Source organism: Sarcophilus harrisii, chromosome 1 (genome assembly GCF_902635505.1).
Source record: "Sarcophilus harrisii chromosome 1, mSarHar1.11, whole genome shotgun sequence".
NCBI lineage: Eukaryota > Metazoa > Chordata > Mammalia > Dasyuromorphia > Dasyuridae > Sarcophilus > Sarcophilus harrisii.
This window is the reverse complement of record NC_045426.1, coordinates 634,313,519-634,333,067: the sequence shown is the minus strand read 5'-3', so window position 1 is coordinate 634,333,067 and position 19,549 is coordinate 634,313,519. Positions and strand designations below refer to the sequence as shown.

The window sequence follows — 19,549 nt, the reverse complement described above, 5'->3', positions numbered from 1 at the left end:
ATAACCTCTACCCTTCTTTATAGTCTTCCATGCACTCTATAATTGAGTCATATTTGCTGTTCAATACACAGTCTACTATTCCATTTCCAAACTCCATGTGTGCACTGGATGTCCCTCATGCTTAGAATGTTCTCTTCTATCACCTCCATTTATTAATTTCACCTGTCTTCCTTTAGCACATAGTCCAAAACCCATCTTCTAGAGGTCCTCTTCTTCATGATTCCCCAACCATCTGCTGCTGCTTTCCCCTCCAAAATGACCTTCCATTCATTCTGTATATATCTTGTCTGTAAAAGATTACTGGCAGGCTATCTCCCTCATCAGAATGTGAACTCCTTGAGATCAGGGACCTCTTGTCTGTAAAAGATTACTGGCAGGCTATCTCCCTCATCAGAATGTGAACTCCTTGAGATCAGGGACCATTTTTGCTTTTTTTTTTTTTTTTTTTTTTTTAATCCCCAGGGCATGGCATAGTATCTGAAAACTCTTAGTAAACATTTCAATAGAAGAATCAAATAGAAGTCTGACCCCCTTTTCATATATCACCATATTTAAAGCAGCTAAGTCTTCTTCAGCTAAAAATCTGTAGTCCCTTCAAATGATCCTCAGAGGGCATGACCCAAAGTCCATTCATCATCCTGATTCCTTTCTCTGGACATTTTTCCATTCATCTTATCACATTTTCTTCTTCACGCCCAGAATTAAATTCAATATCCCAGATGTGGCCTGATCAGGCCAGTGGAGCTCATCACTTTCTTGGTCCTATATACCAAGCTTTTCAATAAAACCTAAGATTATAACCACATCATGACTCCCACATCACTGAGATTTCCAAAATTCTGCTCTAGCCATATCTTCATCTTGTATTTATGAAATTGGTTTTTTGAACCAAAGTATAAAGCTTTAGAGGGACCCCTATTAAATTTCATCTTTTTAGCTTTGTCCAATAATATAGCCAATCCAAGATTTTTGTGAAATCAATTTGTGCCTTTTGTGAAAGGCATTATAATATGCATATCTAGATATAAGACAAATAGCAAAAGGCACAAAGCAGCTAACAGCATGCATGATCTGCCCAGGTAATTCCCAGTGTGTTTTGCCATCATAGAAGCAATGTTCATCCCAAAAGTAAAGTTAGATGATTACTATCTTCACCTTTCTAGCACTATACTTCTTATAATAAGTTTTAGGTAACTTGTGACAAGCAAAGGAAAGGAAACAGCCAGAAAAGGCTCGATTTAGATGTCAGGAAGTGGGTCAATAGATAAGAGTGTTGAATACTTGAATACATGGAGATTTGAGTTCAAAGTTAAACTCAGACATTTTCGTAACTGAGTGATCCTAGGCAATTACTTAGTCTCTCTCCTCCTCGGTTTCCTCTGCCATAAAATGTGAAAAATAACAGCACTTACCTCTTGGGGTTGTTGTGAGGATCAGATGAGATATTTATAAAGCACTTTCCAAATTTAAAACTGCTTTATAAATGCTATCTATTATTATTACTTACTAGCTTTGTGTCATTTGTAGATTTGATAAGTAAAGTTAGGTAACATTTAATGTGACATGTATCCTAACTAAAATGTGAATAAAACATTCTATATATGAAAATATGCAATAACCAATATGCTTCTATCACTAAAGCCTCTAGTAGCTGTCCAAAGGAAAGGACAATGATAGTGACCTCTCTAGTGATTATGTTCCCCAACATATATGGAAATAAAAGAAAATGTACTTCAACTTTATATATTATACATTTCATAACAGGACTCTATCCACCCCAAACTAAGCCCAATACACTTTGCATACACATCCTTCTTGTAAAGGATTGTCTCTATAATGAAAGAACAGATCCTGATTTAGGAATTATTAATTATTTTTCTCCCTATAGACATAGGCTGGTGTTTGCTTTATAGAATCAATAAATTTGCTCATCAGTAAAATTGTTCATGAACATTAATCTACATTTTGTCATTAGTTAATAACATTAGGCATTTCCATAATGGAAAAAGATAGGAATCATAAATTTAGTCAATTTCATATGTACAAAAGGTGTGACTATAAAGTAATGAGAGTCTTTCATATGTGGCTCAAGTCATCAACATTTCTCAATTACTGCATACTGCCAATGAAACTGTTCTTATGATGTGCATTGTTTCCTACGTTGCTCATTATATTTTGTTTTTTAAATAAAATATAAGTGGACAATGTATAAATTATTTGTATCAAAATGTGGCCAGAAAAAAATGTAAATAAAAAGCGAAGGCAGTCTTGTGATTTAATAGAGTATCAGATAATTTTTTCTAATACTTGTCACTTATTTTGACACTTAAAAAACTGGTATTACTAATACAAAGAAATTATCCATAGTTCTTACCAGGAAAGACAATCTCTGAAGGCGTTATAATATGGATATCTAGATATAAGACAAATAGCAAAAGGCACAAAGTAGCTAACAGCATGCATGATCTGCCCAGAGAATTCCCAGTGTGTTTTGCCATTGTAGAAGCAATGTTCATCCTGAAAGTAAAGTTAAATGATTACTATCTTCACCTTTCTGGCACTATACTTCTTATAGTAAGTTTTAGGTAACTTGTGACAAGCAAAGGAAAGTGAGTTAGTACAAGCCAAGGGTTGGATTTAGAATTAGAGGAATCCTGGGTGAGAATCCGGACTCTGCCATTTTCTGTGTGACTTGAAGCAATGGAGTCAGTTTCCTTACCAAAAATCAATCAGTAAGAGTTTCTTAAGTACATACTAAGTGCACTAACATCTGCTGGGGATACAAAGACACAAGGAAAACAGCCCATCCTTCTCTCTGTCCTCAGCTTCTACCACATATGTATATGTGTATGTATATACATTCTATTAGAAAAAATAACAAATGTATACGTACACACCTGAACATATACATATTCACACATTCTTATAAGCACACAGAAACACACATATGTGCATCATATGTGTGTACCACACGTGCCTATAGCATACAGATATGCTTCTGTGCATAGCTACACACTTACATGTGCATGTGTAGAATAATATTATGATATTTAATGTGCATACATATATTAATATGTACACAGGCATACATGCCTATGTTCATGCATGTACACAAAGTGTTCATGGTATAGATGTATGCACTGGCATGTTATATATGCACTTATAATACACATGTGAAAGTATGCATATTAATACATGCTTTATAATCATACATGCATATAGAAATATACCTACATGTCATTAATGTTTTTTAAATAATTGAAGGAAATGCTAAATTTTAGTTAGAGGTTAATGAAAGTAAAGATATTACCTTTTTCCCGTGTAAATTTTTGGACCCTGTAAAATCCATCCATCAACTGGGAGGAGACCATAGGTTAGAACCCCCAGCCTTACAGGATTGTTGTGAAGATCAAGATAATGTATGTAAAGTACTTTGCAAACTTTAAAGGGTTCTATAAATATGAACAATTATCTTCAGGACACACCTTAGATGAGGTGCACTATTTAAGACTCATTTTATAGAAGAAAAGTCATCAAGTCAATTACATACCTGGGAAAAAGGCAGCCAGGATGCCTGAACTATTTTCTTGCTATTTTAAGCTGCTAGATTACTCTCTCTAAAGTAGTGAAGAAGTCCTGAATAGTGGGTGTAATTGGCAAACAGCTACATCAGCAGGGCATAAAAATCATTAGGTAGTTAGGACTTCCTTTTAAAAATGCTTTAAAATAAGAAAATTTCTCAGCTCTACCAAAATATCAACAGAAAATGCAAAATATAAATAACCTACTTGTACAGGTTTATAATATTGTGCAACCACACCATACGTTCTGTTCCCACATATATCAGTAAGGACCAGGAAATGTACCCGGTCTTCCTTCGGTTCAGGAGTTACACAGAGTCCTCCTATAAAAAGAAGGGGGAGGAAGGGAAGAGAAAGAAGAAGGAAATTCTCATTAGTCAACAATATAGCACAAATTCTTGAGAAATATGGCACCTATAGCTAGCATAGCACAGGACTAAACTACTCTCACAGCCTTCCTTTATAGAAGCCAAAATTGGACTTCCAGCTCACTCTAGTCTTCATCTACAACTGTGCCTGCTTGCAGCTCCACGGAACAATTTGGTTTTATGTTAGGCACCCCTGGTATTCCCTCCCCCATCAGACTGTAAGCTCCTTCCTGAAGACAGGAACTATATAATCAGGCAACTAACACTTATTAAGCACTTACTATGTCTGTGCCAAGAACTATGCAATTGGGGATACAAAGAAAAGCAAATAGTCCTTTTTTTTTCTTTTATTATTTATTTATTTTAGTTTTTTCTTTCAAGGCACTCAGTCTAACGGAGGAGAACATATGCAAATAACGATCTAAAAACTAGATTGCAGGATAAAGCAGAGATCATTTCAGAGGAAAGCTATTAAGTAAGATAAAGGAGTACTGGGAAAAGCATTTTTGCAGAAGGTGGGACTTTCATTGAGACTTGAAACAAGCCAGGGAAGCAAGGAAGTAAAGGCAGAGAATTTCAGAAAAGGAACAGACCTTCTTTTATATGCAATAACCATTAATGGCTACTGTAAACTGTCATGAGTCAAAGCTATTGTGTGAGTTAGTGGAAAAAGCACTAAACTTTAGAGCCAAAAGACAAGAGCTTGAATTTTAGTTTCCTCCTTCTTAGTTTCTGATCTTAGAGAAGTAATTTCATTTCTCTGGGACTTAGTTTCCTATTCTGAAAAATGTAGGTGCCAACACTTGCCTCATGTGGCTGTTATATGGAAATGCACTATATCAATGTGAGTTTTTATTAATTCCATTAATAATGTCCTTTGCACAACATGTAATTTAGTTTTCACAAATATTAATTAGTAATATTACTAGTAGGTAATACTTTGAATTCTTTAAATTTGTTCTTTGAATAAAAAAATTTAGCACATGGAAATTTCTTTCATATTTTAATGAGATATAAAGTAATTAGTAAATACACAGGTAAACAATAATAATAATGACTAGCATTTGTTTTCAGGTTTACAAAGCATTTTACTAATGTTATCTCATTTTTGGTCCTTACAACATCACTGGAAAACAGATATTATCATCTCCATTTTATTGATGAGAAAACTGAAGTAAGCAAAGGTTAAGTGATTTGCCCAGAGTTATCCAGCTACTAAATATTTGTCTGAGGTCAGATTCAAAACCAGGTCTGACACTGTCTAGTCCTCCATCTACCACCTCGTTGCTTTTAAATTTCTGTGGCTGATACAAATATTATACTATAATATAGCCATCAAAGTAAGTGTAAAGTAATAGTCTTTTCACATATGAAGTCTGCTAACTTCTGTACCAGAAAAAAAAAATGGCAAAATCCATGTGTGAAGGGAAAGATATAGACTGTTAGGAGACTTAGAAAACTGCCCCTCAGATGAGAGTACTAAAAGGTCTTGTTTGAGGACAGAAAAATGAGTAAGGCTACAGATCCCTGTAGTTCCTTCACCCATTTATCTGCATGAGACTGTTCTCAGAACTTAAAATGTTAAAACTGGCAAATGAGTCAATCAAATAACTTTTTGGAGACTATGGGATGATTAAATAAGGAGCATTGGTTTCAAAACTACAGAAAGATGGGTTTTATGAGATTACCTTCTAAAGGAAAGATAGACCACTGACCACAGGGGTAGGATAGGGGCATGTGGTAATCTTATTTGAGGCACTGAGAGTAGTAGGGAAAAGTCAGCTGTGAGAGAACTCATGTTATAAAGACCCCAGGAAGAGAATCAATCTACATAGGAAGGTTTCAGATTGGAGCTTGCTGTTTGGAAGAGAGATAAACTCCATTATTAGTTGCTCTCTTATTTGTATATAACTGGTTTGTACATAGCTGTTTGCATATTCTCTCCCCTATTAGACTGAAAACTTTTGAGAGCAAGGATTGCTTTTTGCCTTTCTTTGCACAATGTATTTAATACCTATGCTAAGTCCTAGGGATACAAAGAAAGGCAAAAAAACAGTGCCTGGCATACAGTAGGTGTTTAATAAATGCTAATTGGCTGACAGATTATTTTTGCTTTTGCATTAAGTAAACATTTTATGCTTCAGAGCTGATAGTTCCATGGTAGTGAGTTTTGTTGAATTAGGAAACACAACAGTGGGGGCTCAGAGGACTCAGCACTGAATATCAGAAATCCTCCTACTATAGAGTTACCTCTAGGACCCTAAGAGAGTTTGATTTCTGGCCATGAGGTGATGGTCCACCTTTAAGAACTTCAGATCTATTGGTGAGAAGACACACTTCTCACCAGAAGACACACTGGGTAAGCAAGTCAGCCCAGAAAGAGGAGGTAACCCTATTCACAGGGAGGTTACATAAGCATAACAGTAAAATCTTACTGACAAAACGTCTTTTACAGAGCACAAAAGGAGTGAGGAAGATGGTACTTTAAATTTACTCTATAACTGGCCAAACCACAGTCATGATCACTGTAACCACAGGGATCTGGCTTCAATGACTGCATATGATCAGAGTAAAAACAGGGCAGGTAGAAGTGGGTAATTATACTTTTAACAAGAGGTGCTTAGTCTTGATGCTCTTCTACTAAGTACTTCAACCTCTATTATTACTAGCAACAAACGTGCCTGGAACAAGATTGTCCTTCTGTGGGAATCTTGTGTCCTCTGGACAGTTCTGCACAGAACTGCTGCAGGAACATCTTTGTTTTTTATTTGTACTACCATCATGAAGAACAGTTGGAGATAGGCAGTGGGCAGCATACGTAATCATGGCCAAATCAAATGCTACAAGGTGAACAGAATTTTGGGGGAATGCAAAAGCTTGTAAAATCATTTGCTAAGCTTTCTTGAGAAATTAAATTAATCGGAAAGTTTTAACAGCATTTATCAAAACAATGGAATTGAGATGCATTGCTGTCATTTAGTTGTTTCAATCCTGTCCAATCCTTCAGGACCCCTTATAAGGTTTTCTTGGCAAAAATACTGGAAGGGTTTGACATTTCCTTCTCCAGCTCTTTACAGATGAGGAAACTGAAGCAAACAGGGAGAAGTAACTTGCCCAGGTTCACACATCTGGTAAGTGTTTGAGGTCAGATTTGAACTCAGGTTCTCCTAAATATAGGCCCAGTGTGCTATCCAATGTGTTACCTCGTACCTCACTATCCTGAATGTAGATTATATTATTACAAAGAATGACACATATGAAGAACATACAAAAATATGTAGAATGTCTAGAAAAAATTCAAAGTGAAAAGACACAGCTAAAAGAATTATATACATACTACTAACTCCTTTATGCCAAAACATCTGATACAATGTATATATGAATGTAAAGTCACAAGGTAATAAAATTAATAGTTATTATAATTATAATAGCTAACAATATATAGCATTTTAAGATTTGCATAAGCATTTTACACGTCATCTCATTTGATCTTCACAACAACCCTGGAAAGCAAGCACTATCCCTATTTTACAGAGAGGAACCAGGTTGAAAGCGATTAAATGATTTCCTCAGAGTTACCATGGCTTGCAGGATCTAAAGCAGAATTTGAACTCAAGACTTCCTCATTGCAAATCCAATACTTTATCTATTGTGCCACATGGCTACTTTTGTTCTAAAGAAGTTAGTTCACTTTCAGTTTTCATTATAATCTGATAAAGCTACATTAAAGAGCTTAATTATTCACCTAGTTTGGCTTCTTGACATGTGCAACAGTTTCAGCACAGGTTGATGCTATGAACATTGTGAGTGTGCTTTAAACAAGGGCTGATTTTTTTTGCAACAAATTATTTTATATGAATAAAAAACAAGCAGCTTTAAATTTAAAAAACCCTATAATTGAGGGAGTTTTTAAGTGTTAAAATATAACATATGAATTTGATAGAATACTATTGTGCTATACAAAATGATAAGCTCAATGATCTTAAGAGAAACATGGAAAGACTTGAACAAAATAAGGAAATGAAATGAGCAGAACCAAGAGAAGACTGTACACAGCAACAGCAATATCATTTTAAGAATGACTTTAAATGAATAAGTTACAAATATGCAAATTAACTATAAAGGACAGAGAAGAAATTGATGAATAAAATGATGCATAAAATAAATTTACATATAAATATGTATGCGAGTATATACACACTTACAAATTAACTATAAAGGACATATGAAGAAAGATGTTACCTACATCCAGAGAAGGAACTGATGAACAGAATTATTTACAGAATAAATTTACATATATACGTATGTACATGCATATACACAGAAACATATACATATATATATATATATACACATATACATACACCTATTTGTGTTTAATAGTAGCTATTTCTTGGTCAGTGGGGGAGGGAAAGAAAAAAAGAAAAAGGAAATTTACATGATAATTTTATTATAAATTTCAAAAGAATAGCAAGTTGTACATAATAAATAAATTTGCAAATGCAATGATCTTTTTTATGATACTATGTATGGAAACACTTGTTTTATTCCATAAATTAAAAATAAATAAAGAGACCATACCTGGAAAGCATAGCTGTGGCAAAGCGTTCAGATCCACACCATTTGGAATGCTAACATCTTCTACATCAAGTACTTTCTGAACTTCTTGGGGGCTTTTCCAATTTTCAATTCTGAGCTTGTCTCTTTTTTTTCTGAAAGATCGTCTTCTTGTTTTATTCAGATTAGTACAATTGGCACTAGCTGTTGAACTGTCTTCTTTACTAATGAACGGAGGCACAAAAATAGAGAGGACCTCAGGCTCAAGAGGAAGAAGTTTTTTTATTCCCTTCTTTTGGGCAATCTAAAAAAAAAAAGAAATAAAAGTATGAATTTTTTTGTATGGTACTTTACTGCTTGGCCTATAGCTCCTCAAAATTCACAGAATCATAAATAATCATGGAGGCCATCTAGTCCAACTCTTTTATAATTTACAAAAAAATATAATCATCCCTCTCTGATAGCCATGGCTCTATATTTCTCATGCTTCTAGTGACCAATGACTTTAGAAGATTATCTCTAGTAAACGCTTTCTACTTCCTCCCCTCTCACTCCCTTCTATAATCAGACTTCCAAACTCATTATTCAACCAAAATGCTCTCTCCAAAGTTTCCTAAACCCAATGGTCTTTTAAAATCATCATACTTCCTGAACTCTGCAGTATTTGAAACTTCTTCTAGATGCTCTCTCTTCTCTGGATTTGTATAATAGTCTTCTTTGTTGGACTTCATCCAAGTCACACCTATTAATTATCTGTGTCTCCCAAGGTTTTGCTCTGGGCTTTATATTATTTCAGTTGGTGATCTCATCAGCTCCCATGAGTTCAATTCTCACTTCTATGAATTTAATTCCTAAATCTATCTAGCTCTAGTTTCTCTTCTTAGCTATAAACACATAATCACCAAGTACTTCTTAGAAAGCTCCAACTGGATGTTGCATAGACATTTCAAATTCAACATATTCAAAACAGAACTCATTATCACTCTCCCTAAACTCTTTTTTGAACTTCCCTATCTTCCAGTCTCACTTCTTAGAATCATCTTTGACTCTTCATTCTCACTCACTTCGGGTACCTCTTATCTTTCTATCTGAACAAATTATCTCATAAATGTCCTGCTCTCTACTCACACAGCTCTAGTTCAGTCTTAATTACCTCATTAGCTCTCACTTAGATTATTGCAATAAGTTTAAGTTGGTCTTCCTACTACCTTAACCTCTCTCTGCTTCAATCCATCTTTTGCTCAGTTGCTAAAATGATTTCCTAAAATATAGGTCCCACTGTGTCATCTCTGCAATTTCAGTGAGCTCAAGTGGTTCTCTTTTACTTCTAGAAACAAATACATTTAATAAATTCAATGATGTATATCTTTTGCTAGCTGTTACTGCTAATGAAGTGATATACGTTTGTTTTCAAAAACACTTCTATAGATTCTTCAAGTGTTTATCTTGTGTGCCATCTTCTGTTTCCTTTGTAAAATGGCATTGTAATTTTTTCCAAGTCATCTTAAGTCTTTCTTTCATTCATGTTTGATGTATTTATATTGGGGGGGAGGGGGCTGGGGCACTAGGTAAAATAGTGGATGGAGTTATGAGCCAGGAATCTGGATGACTCCTCTTCCTGAATTCATTTTTTTTTTATTTTTAAAGCTTTTTATTTTCAAAACATATGCATGGATAATTTGATATCATTAACTCTTCATAGCCTTGTATTTCAGATTTTCTCCTTCTTCCCCCCACCTCCCCTCTTAGATGGCAAGCAATCCAATATATGTTAAATATGTAAAAATACATATTAAATCCAATATGTATAAACATTTCCATAATTCTCTTGCTGCACAAGAAAAATCAGATAAAAAAAGAAAGTAAATGAATAAGAAAACAAAATGCATGTGAATAACAACAAAAAAAGTGAGAATGTTATGTTGTGATCCACATTCAGCTCCTACAATTCTCTCTCTGGGTGTAGATGACTTTCTTCATCATAAGATCATTGGAACTGGCATCAATTATCTCATTTTTGAAAGCATTATGTTCATCAGAAATGATCGTCATATAATACTGCTTTTGCCATGTACAATGATTTTCTAATTCTGCTCATTTCACTTAGCATCAGTTCATGTAAGTCTCTCCAGGCGTCTCTAAAATTATCTTCCTGATCATTTCTTTTTTTTTTTTTTTTTTTTCTGATCATTTCTTATAGAGCAATAATATCCCATAACATTCATATACCATAACTTATTTAGCCATTCTCCAACTGATGGGCATCCACTAAGTTTCCAATTTCTTGCCATTATGAAAAGGGCTGCCACAAACATTTTTACACATATGGATCCTTTTCCTTCCTTTAAAATCTCTTTGGGATATAGACCCAATAGAAACACTGCTGGTTCAAAGGGCATGCACAGTTTGATAGCTTTTTTGAACATAGTTCCAAATTACTCTCCAGAATGGCTGGATCCATTCACAGTTCCACCAACAATGTATTAGTGTCCCAGTTTTCCCACATCCCCTCCAACATTGATCATTATTTTTTCCTATCATCTTAGCTAATTTGAGAGGTGTGTAGTGGTATCTCTGAGTTGTCTTAATTTGCATTTCTCTGATCAATAATGATTTAGAGCACCTTCTCATATGATTAGAAATGGTTTTAATTTCTTCATCTGAAAATTGTCTGTTCATATCCTTTGACAACATCAATTGGAGAATGGCTTGAATTCTTATAAATTTGAGTCAATTCACTATATATTTTAGAAATAAGGCCTTTATCAGAACCCTTAAATGTAAAAATGATTTCCCAATTTATTGCTTCCCTTCTAATCTTGTCTGCATTAGTTTTGTTTGTACAAAAACTTTTTAACTTCAGATAATCAAAATTATCTATCTGGTGTTCAGTTATAAGTTTCAGTCCAAACACAAATTCCTTCCTTCTCAACAGATCTGAGAGGTAAACTATCCTATGTTCTAATTTGCTTATAATATCACTCTTTATGTCTAAATCTTGAACATATTTAGATCCTGTCTTGGTATGTGGTGTTAGATGTGGGCCAAGCCCTAATTTCTTCCATACTAGTTTCCAATTTTTCCAGCAGTTTTTGTCAAATAGTGAGTTCTTATCCAAAAGTTGGGGTCTTTGGGTTTGCCAAACACTAGATTGCTCTAGTTATTGACTGTTTTGTCCTGTGACCCTAACCTATTCCACTGATCAACTACTCTATTTCTTAGTCAGTACCAAATGGTATTGATGACTGCTACTTTATAATATAGTTTTAGCTCTGGCACAGCTAGGCCATCTGCTTTTAGCATTTTTTCCTCATTAATTCCCTTGAAATTCTTGGCCTTTTGTTCTTCCAGATGAAGTTTGTTATTATTTTTTTTAGCTATGTAAAATAATTTCTTGGGAGTTTGATTGATATGGCACTGAATAATTAATTTAGATAGTATTGCCATTTTTATTATATTTGCTTGGCCTACCCATGAGTACTGATTAGATTACATTTGACTTTGTGTAGAAAATGTTTTGTAGTTGTGTTCATATAGTTCCTGACTTTCCTGTGGCAGATAAATTCCCAAATATTTTATACTATTGACAGTTATTTTGAATGGAATTTCTCTGTATCTTTTGTTGCTAGATTTTGTTAGTGATGTATAAAAATGCTGATGATTTATGTGGATTTATTTTGTATCCTGAAACTTTGCTAAAGTTGTGAATTGTTTCTAGTTATTGTTTAGTTGATTCTCTAGGGTTCTCTAAGTATACCATCATATCATCTGCAAAGAGTGATAATTTGATTTCCTCATGACCTACTCTAATTCCTTTCATCTTTTTTTCTTCTCATTGCCAAAGCTAACATTTATAATACAATATTGAATAGTAATGGTGCCTTGTTTCACTCCTGATCTTATTGAGAATGGTCTAGTTTGTCCCCATTATATATGATGCTTGCTGATAGTCTTACTGATCATTTTAAGGAAAAGTCCATTTATTCCTATACTCTATAGTGTTTTTAATAGGAATGGGTGTTGGATTTTATCAAATACTTTTTATGCATCTATTGAGATAACCATGTGATTTTTGTTAGTTTGATTACTGATAAAGTCAATTATGCTAATAGTTTTCCTAATATTGAACCAGTTCTGCATTTCTGGTATAAATCCTACTCGGTCATAGTGTATTATACTGGGGATGATTTTCTGTAATGTCACTGCTAATATTTTATTTAAGATTTTTGCATTTCCAGACATTGTACTAGATGCTGGAGATAATACAAGGAAAGTAGCAAAACTGATTCTACCCTAAAAAAAAGCATTTTGCTGATGTGTGGGATGGCTGCTAGATGCCCCCTTACCCAAATTGACTTCTCAGAGACATCTACAGATACAAAGAGGAAGCATTTATTCAGCCCTTGCAAAGAGAGGCCCAAGCGCACTTGGGCAGACATAGAGCCTCTCAGATCCCATTTCCCAGCATGTGCCTGGTCTAGTGAGCCAGAAGTAGTGAGTCTGGTTAAATAGCAAAAAACCCAAGTCTTTTCAATGGATGTACTAAAAAGAAAGTAACCATTATTGACTAATGGTCAGCAATGCTGTCTGCTTCTTGTGGTCAAGTCCCACTTCCTGTCACTTCCTCAAGCTTGGACCCAGATTCCTGCCCTCTACATCCCTAGGAATTATGTGATAGGTCTGTAAGTCTAAGACCCATGCCACTCCATCTCTTAGACTTTTTGAGAAATCTTCACCTGTCCCATTCACTGAGGAGATATAACATGGACACAGTTAAGTAAATATAACCTGTGTTTAAAAAAAAAAAAAGATGATGATTTTTGCATTAATATTTATTAGGGAAAATGGTCTATAATTTTAATGGTCTATAATTTTCTTTTTCTGCTTTCACCCTACCTGGTTTAGCTATCAGCACCATATCTGTATCATAAAAGGAATTTGATAGGACTCCCTCATTCCCTATTTTTTTTCAAATAGTTTATATAGTATTGGAATTATTTGTTCTTTGAATGTTTGGTAGAATTCACATGTAAAAACATCTTGCTCTGGAGATTTTTTCCTAAGGAGTTGATTAATAGTTTGTTCTACTTCTTTTTCTAAAATGGGACTATTTAAATAATTTATTTCCACTTTGGTTAACCTGGGTAATCTATATTTTTGTAGATATTCCTCCATTTCATTTAGATTATTAAATTTATTGGCATATAGTTGGGCAAAATAACTCCTAATTATTGTTCTAATTTCCTCTTCATTGGTGTAAAGTTCTTCTCTTTCTTTCTTTCTTTCTTTCTTTTTCTTTCCTCTTCTTTTCTTTTCTTTCTTTCTTTCTTTTTTTTTGCCGAGTGAGGTTAAGTGACTTGCCCAGAGTCACACAGCTAGGAAGTATTAAGTGTCTGAGATCAAATTTGAACTCAGTTCCTCCTGACTTCAGGACTGGTGCTCTACCCACTGTGCCACCTTGCTGCCCCTCCCTTTTTATTTTTGAGACTAACAATTTGATTTTCTTCTTTCCTTTTCCTAATCAAATTAACTAAAGGTTTATCTATTTTGTTGGTTTTCTCATAAAACCAACTTAGTTTTATTTATTAATTCAATAGTTTTCTTATTTTCAATTTTATTAATCTCCCCTTTTATTTTCAGAATTTCAAATTTGGTATTTAATTGAGGGTTTTAAATTTGTTTTTCTTCTAGCTTTTTTTACTTGTAAGCCCAATTCATTGATCTTCTCTTTCTCTATTTTATTCAAGTAAACATCTAGAGATATAAAATTTCCCCTTATAATCACATTGGCTGCATCCCAATTTTGGTATGTTGTCTCATTATTGTCATTCTCTTGGATGAAGTTGTTGATTGTGTCTATGGTTCATTGTTTCACCCATTCATTCTTTAGGATTAGATTATTTAATCTCCAATTAATTTTTGGTCTATTTTCTCCTGGCCTTATATTGCATGTGATTTTTATGGCATCATGATCTGAAAAAAAATACATTTACTATTTCTGCCTTTCTGCATTTGATTTTGAGGTTTTTAATGCCCTAATACATGGTCAATTTTTGTATAGGTTCCATGAACCACTGAGAAAAAAGTAAACTCCTTTCTGTCTTTATTCAATTTTCTCCAAAGAACTATCATACCTAACTTTTGTAACATTTTGTTTATCTCCTTAACGTCTTTCTTATTTATTTTGTGATTCAATTTATCTAGTTCTGAGAAAGCAAGGTTGAGATCCCCCACTAGAAGAGTTTTACTGTCTATTTCTTCTTGCACCTCTCTTAACTTCTCCTCTAGGGATTTGTTATGCTATACCACTTGATGCATATATCTTTAGTATTGATATTGCTTTATTATCTATGGTACCCTTCAGTAAAATATAGTTTCCTTCCTTATGTCTTTTAATTAGATATATCTTTGCTTTTATTTGATCTGAGATCAGAATTGCTATCCCCGCTTTTTTTTTTACTTCACCTAAGCATAACAGATTCTGCTCCAGCCCTTTATCTTCATTTTGTATGTATCACTATGCTTTAAATGTGTGTCTTGTAAACAACATATTATAGGATTCTGGCTTTTAAACCAGTCTGCTATCTGCTTGCGTTTTATGGGAGAGTTCATCCCATTCAAATTCACAGTTAAAATAACTAATTCTGCATTTCCTGCCATCTTATTTACCCTAAGTTATGCTTTTCTCTTTCCTTTCCCCATTCTCTTCTCCCTAGTATTTTGTTTCTAATGACCACCTCTCTCAACCAGCCCTTCCCTTTAGAGCCCCTCCCCCCTTTTAAAATCTTTTCCCTAATACTTCTGTTTTCCCTTCTATTAGTCTTTCCCTTTCTTTCCCCCTTTTCCCTTCTACTTCCCTATAAGGTGAGACAAGTTTCTCTGTGAAATCAGATATGTCTGATAGCCTCCCTTTGAGTCAAATCTGATGAGAATAAGATTCACAGAGTACTCATCTCCCTCCCTTCTTTCCCTCAACTATAATAGATTTTCTTTGCTTCTTCATGAGATGTAATTTTCCTTACTTTACCTCCTTTTTCCAGTACAATCCCCTCTCTATCTTTAGTTTCTTTTTCATATTATCATAATAAAATCAAATTATACCCATACTCTCTAAGTATACCCATAACAGAAATATAGTTTTCAAGAGTTCTTTGCCTTTGTATGTTTTTCTTAAGTTCTGTGTTTGGAGATCGAATTTTTTGTTCACTTTTGGTCTTTTCATTAGAAATGGGTGAAATTTTCCTATATCATTGAATGTCATCTTCTTCCCTGGAAGATAATGCTCATTTTATCTGGAGAGCTTATTCTTGGCTGTAATACAAGTTCCTTTGCCTTTCAGAATATCAGATTCCAGGTCCTACAATCCTTTAAGGTAGAAGCTGCTAGATCCTGGGTAATCCTAATTGTGGCTCTTCAGTACTTAAATTGTTTCTTTCTGGCTGCTTGCAATATCTTTTCCTTGTTCTGAAATTTAGCCATGATATTCCTTGGGGATTTAATTTTGGTGCTCTTTCAGAAGGCGATTGGTGAATTCTTTCAATGGCTATTTTACCTTCTGATTCTAAGATATTAGGGCAGTTTTCCTTTATGATTTCCTGAAAGATAATGTTTAGGTTCTTTTTTTTTTTTTTAATTATTATTATGGCTTTCAGGAAGTCCAATAATTCTTAGATTGTTTCTCCTAGATCTATTTTCCAGGCAGTTGTTTTTCCTAGGAGGTATTTCATATTTTCTTCGATTTTTTCATTTTTTTTGTTTTTGTTTGACTGTTCTTGAAGTCTTATTGAATCATTCACTTCCATATGTTCAATTCTAATTTTTAGTCTATTATTTTCTTCAGTTACCTTTTTTAGCTCCTTTTCTATTTGGCCAATTGAATTGTTTTGTTATTGCCATTTTTTTTCCATTTCACAAATTTTGTTTTTTAGTGAATTGGTACCTTTTCCATATCTATTTTGTAGGGCATTATATGCTTTTTCCATTCCTTCTTGCAATGATCTCATTTCCTTTCTCCATTTTTCTTCTCTCTTTTAAGATCCTTTATGCAATCTTCCAAGAAAGCCTTGTGAAATGGGGATCAGCTCATATCTCCTTTTGGGACTTCATCTGGAAATTGCTTTGCCTTTAGAAACCTCAGGATTTAAGATCCGTTCTTTCTTTCTCCATTAAAGCTGTCTATGGTGAGAGTTCTTTTTGTGTTTTTTATTCATTTCCTTTTAAAGACCTGAGGTCTGCTCTTAACAGAAAGGAGTGACAGTTGCTTTAGTTTGCCCTGGGCTGTTTTGCTAATTGACTTCCAGGGAAGTCAATCATGGCTAGGTCCCCACAGTCTTACAGGGCTCAGTGATTTACAATTTGCCTTTTGTAGCAAATCTGTCAAACAACCTACTTGCAACCAGGACAAAGTAGCCTAAGAAGCTCGCAGAAGAATCCCAGGTGTGTGGAAGCTGTAATGCTCTGACTCCCTGCCCCAACTTCTTGCCCCAGTCTCCCTGTGCTGCAGTCTGGGCTTGGCTGACCTGTCCCCCAGTCTGTTTGAAACAGAACTGTTTCTTCCAAGGTATTTTCTTCTGGGAATGTGTTGTACTTCAACACATTGGAGTCTCTGACTCCAAAACCAGTTTAGAGACTTAATCTACTGTTGGTTTGAGAGAAGGTCAGAGGAGGTCACAGAAAGTAGTGTCTGCTCTCCACCATCTTGCCTCTTCCTGAATTCAAATCTGGCCTCAGACACTTTCTGATTATGTTATCCTGGGCAAATCATTTAACCCAATTTGCCTCAATATCTTTATCTGTAAAATGACATGGAGAAGGAAATGGAAAACCATTTCAATATCTTTACTAAGAATATCCTAAATGGGGTCATGAAGAGTTGGACATAACTAAAATGACTGAAAAACATTTCTGTTAAGATGCTTTCCAAATTTGCTAAAGTCTGTTTTATGATCTGAAAGTATAATATAGTACCATAATAGAGTATAATGTCCAGACTAGCTCTCTGGAGAACCTCAGGATCAGCCCGTGTCCTTGGTCTTAGTGGAGGAATGAAGGAGGCAGGAGGGCCACCACAAGGCTGGTCAAAAATGGAGTCTGAGTCTGAAGTCTGGAGCCTGAAGTCTTCTCTGTGTCTATGTCTAAGAAAGCCTTCTGTGGCTAAGACTCCCTTAAATACCTCAGTATGATTACATCACTACAACACACTGAGCACGAGCAAGCATTACATCACCATAGAGAACCATTATGTCACATTAAGTAGGTGCTTAACTATAAGCACCATGCTGACCTAGATTCAAATATACCTTTTCAGAGTTCCAGGCCTCTAAAATAGAGTATTAAAATAGTATATAATTGATTAAATATGCTTTTCCCATTCAGCTTTGGTTTCAGTAATATTATCTTTTCTTTGATATCTCTTGGCTCATACTGTATGGTCTAGATGAGATACATTCATTTATTAAATATTGCCTCATTTACTGTTTCAATAGAATATCTGGATTCAAGTATAAAATTTTCAGTCAGCTTTCTTTGACAAACATCAAAAATTTTACAGTTAACTAATCCAAAAGATATTTTGATATCACTGGAAGAAAATTCCATAATTTTTTTGGAATTTTTTACAGCTTGATGGCATCCATGCATATGAAATGATTAACTAAGGGGCTTGGCTTAACTTCCTCTTAAATTTGAAACCTTAGGGTTCTATTTATAAGAAATGACAATGGACTTAAAGCAAGGAAGAACCATACCTTTAAATCATTATCTTGAAAGATGCCATGTTTGAATATCGGTAGTGTGTTTTAAACAGTTTTGCACTGCCAACAATAATTTTAATGTTCTCATACAGAATTGGTCCATTCTGTATATTTGCAGAACATGAACAAAAGTACTGAAGTAAAATAAAAACATTTTGCAGTAATCAACAAAGGCAGTTTAACATTCCTAAAATTTCTGGTAACTTGTTCAATAAGGATTATATCACTATTAAATTATTCTCTATATACCTATGTCTTTTTGTTCTAGTTCACTTGTGTCCTACTCTTTATGACTCTGTGGTCAATGCTGTCCAAGAGGTTTTCTTGGCAAAAATCCTGAAGTGTTTTGCTACTTTCTTCAATGGATTAGGAAAAAAAGAAGTTAAATGACCTGCCCAGCCAGAGTCACACAGCTAGTGAGTACCTGAGGTCATATTTGAACGAAAGTCTTTTTGACTCCAGGCTCAATGCTCCACCCACTAATCTAGCTAGCTGCCTTCTAGTCAAACAGGTTTTTGACTTGCCCAGTCACATAGATAGTAAGTCTCTGAGGCTATTTGAACTCAAGCCCAGTACTCTATCCATTCAGCCATTTATTTGCCCGGGGGATCTTTTTGCTTTTTGGTCAATGTGCTATTTTTTTCCTAAGTGTTCAGAGGTTTTAAGTGATACAAGCTGTGAATGCTTTATATAAAATACATAAACATATAACTGGTCTATGTTTGGAGAAGTCATTGGTGTTCTTATCTGTTGATAGTAGATTAGCAATCCTTCCATTAAAAGGGGAAATCAGGCCTATGTCTGAGAAGCTGGTAAAGTTCTTTGCTAGAAATTCATCCTATGAATCATTTGCAGCTTAGAGATCCCACCCTATCACTTCATAATTTTCTGGAAAAGTCCGAGTTCCTTTCTTAGATATAAATATTCTAGTGTTCATGAAATTAATGGTACACAATGGTGCCATTGTGGTACACAAATGATACACAAATTTTATATTTCATGTTTGACATAGCTTGCATTCTCATTGCATTGGACTTCTTGCAAACATATATATCACCAGGAATGTTCCCAAATCATTTTCTTCAAAGGTTTTTTTTTCTCTTTCTACTAATCTGCTTACAATTAAAGCCTTTGTAGTAAAGATTTCAATTGATATAAAATAATTTTTTCTTTTTTACATTACTTTAAACTTCCCCCCTCTTCATTTCACAGAATAATCTCATATATTTTTAAAGGGGGCAGGGAATTCTGAGAAGATGGCAGAATAGGTTGGTAAATTTCAAGCTCTCCC

General features: G+C 34.5%; 1 protein-coding gene across 3 annotated transcripts in view; it reads right to left on the bottom strand.

The window, feature by feature from the left end:
- DENND3 (DENN domain containing 3) overlaps window positions 1-19,549 on the bottom strand; it is a 120,296-nt gene that overhangs the window by 76,588 nt on the left and 24,159 nt on the right. For 2 of the 3 annotated variants that reach the window (XM_012541852.3, XM_023496524.2), the window contains exons 2-4: window positions 8,531-8,810; window positions 3,789-3,904; window positions 2,375-2,517 (exon numbers count right to left, since the gene is read on the bottom strand). In XM_012541852.3, coding sequence (XP_012397306.2) covers window positions 2,375-2,517; window positions 3,789-3,904; window positions 8,531-8,810 — 539 coding nt within the window. Of the gene's footprint in view, window positions 1-2,374; window positions 2,518-3,788; window positions 3,905-8,530; window positions 8,811-19,549 lie in introns of those variants that run through there. The other variant, XM_031947266.1, reaches the window with a different exon arrangement.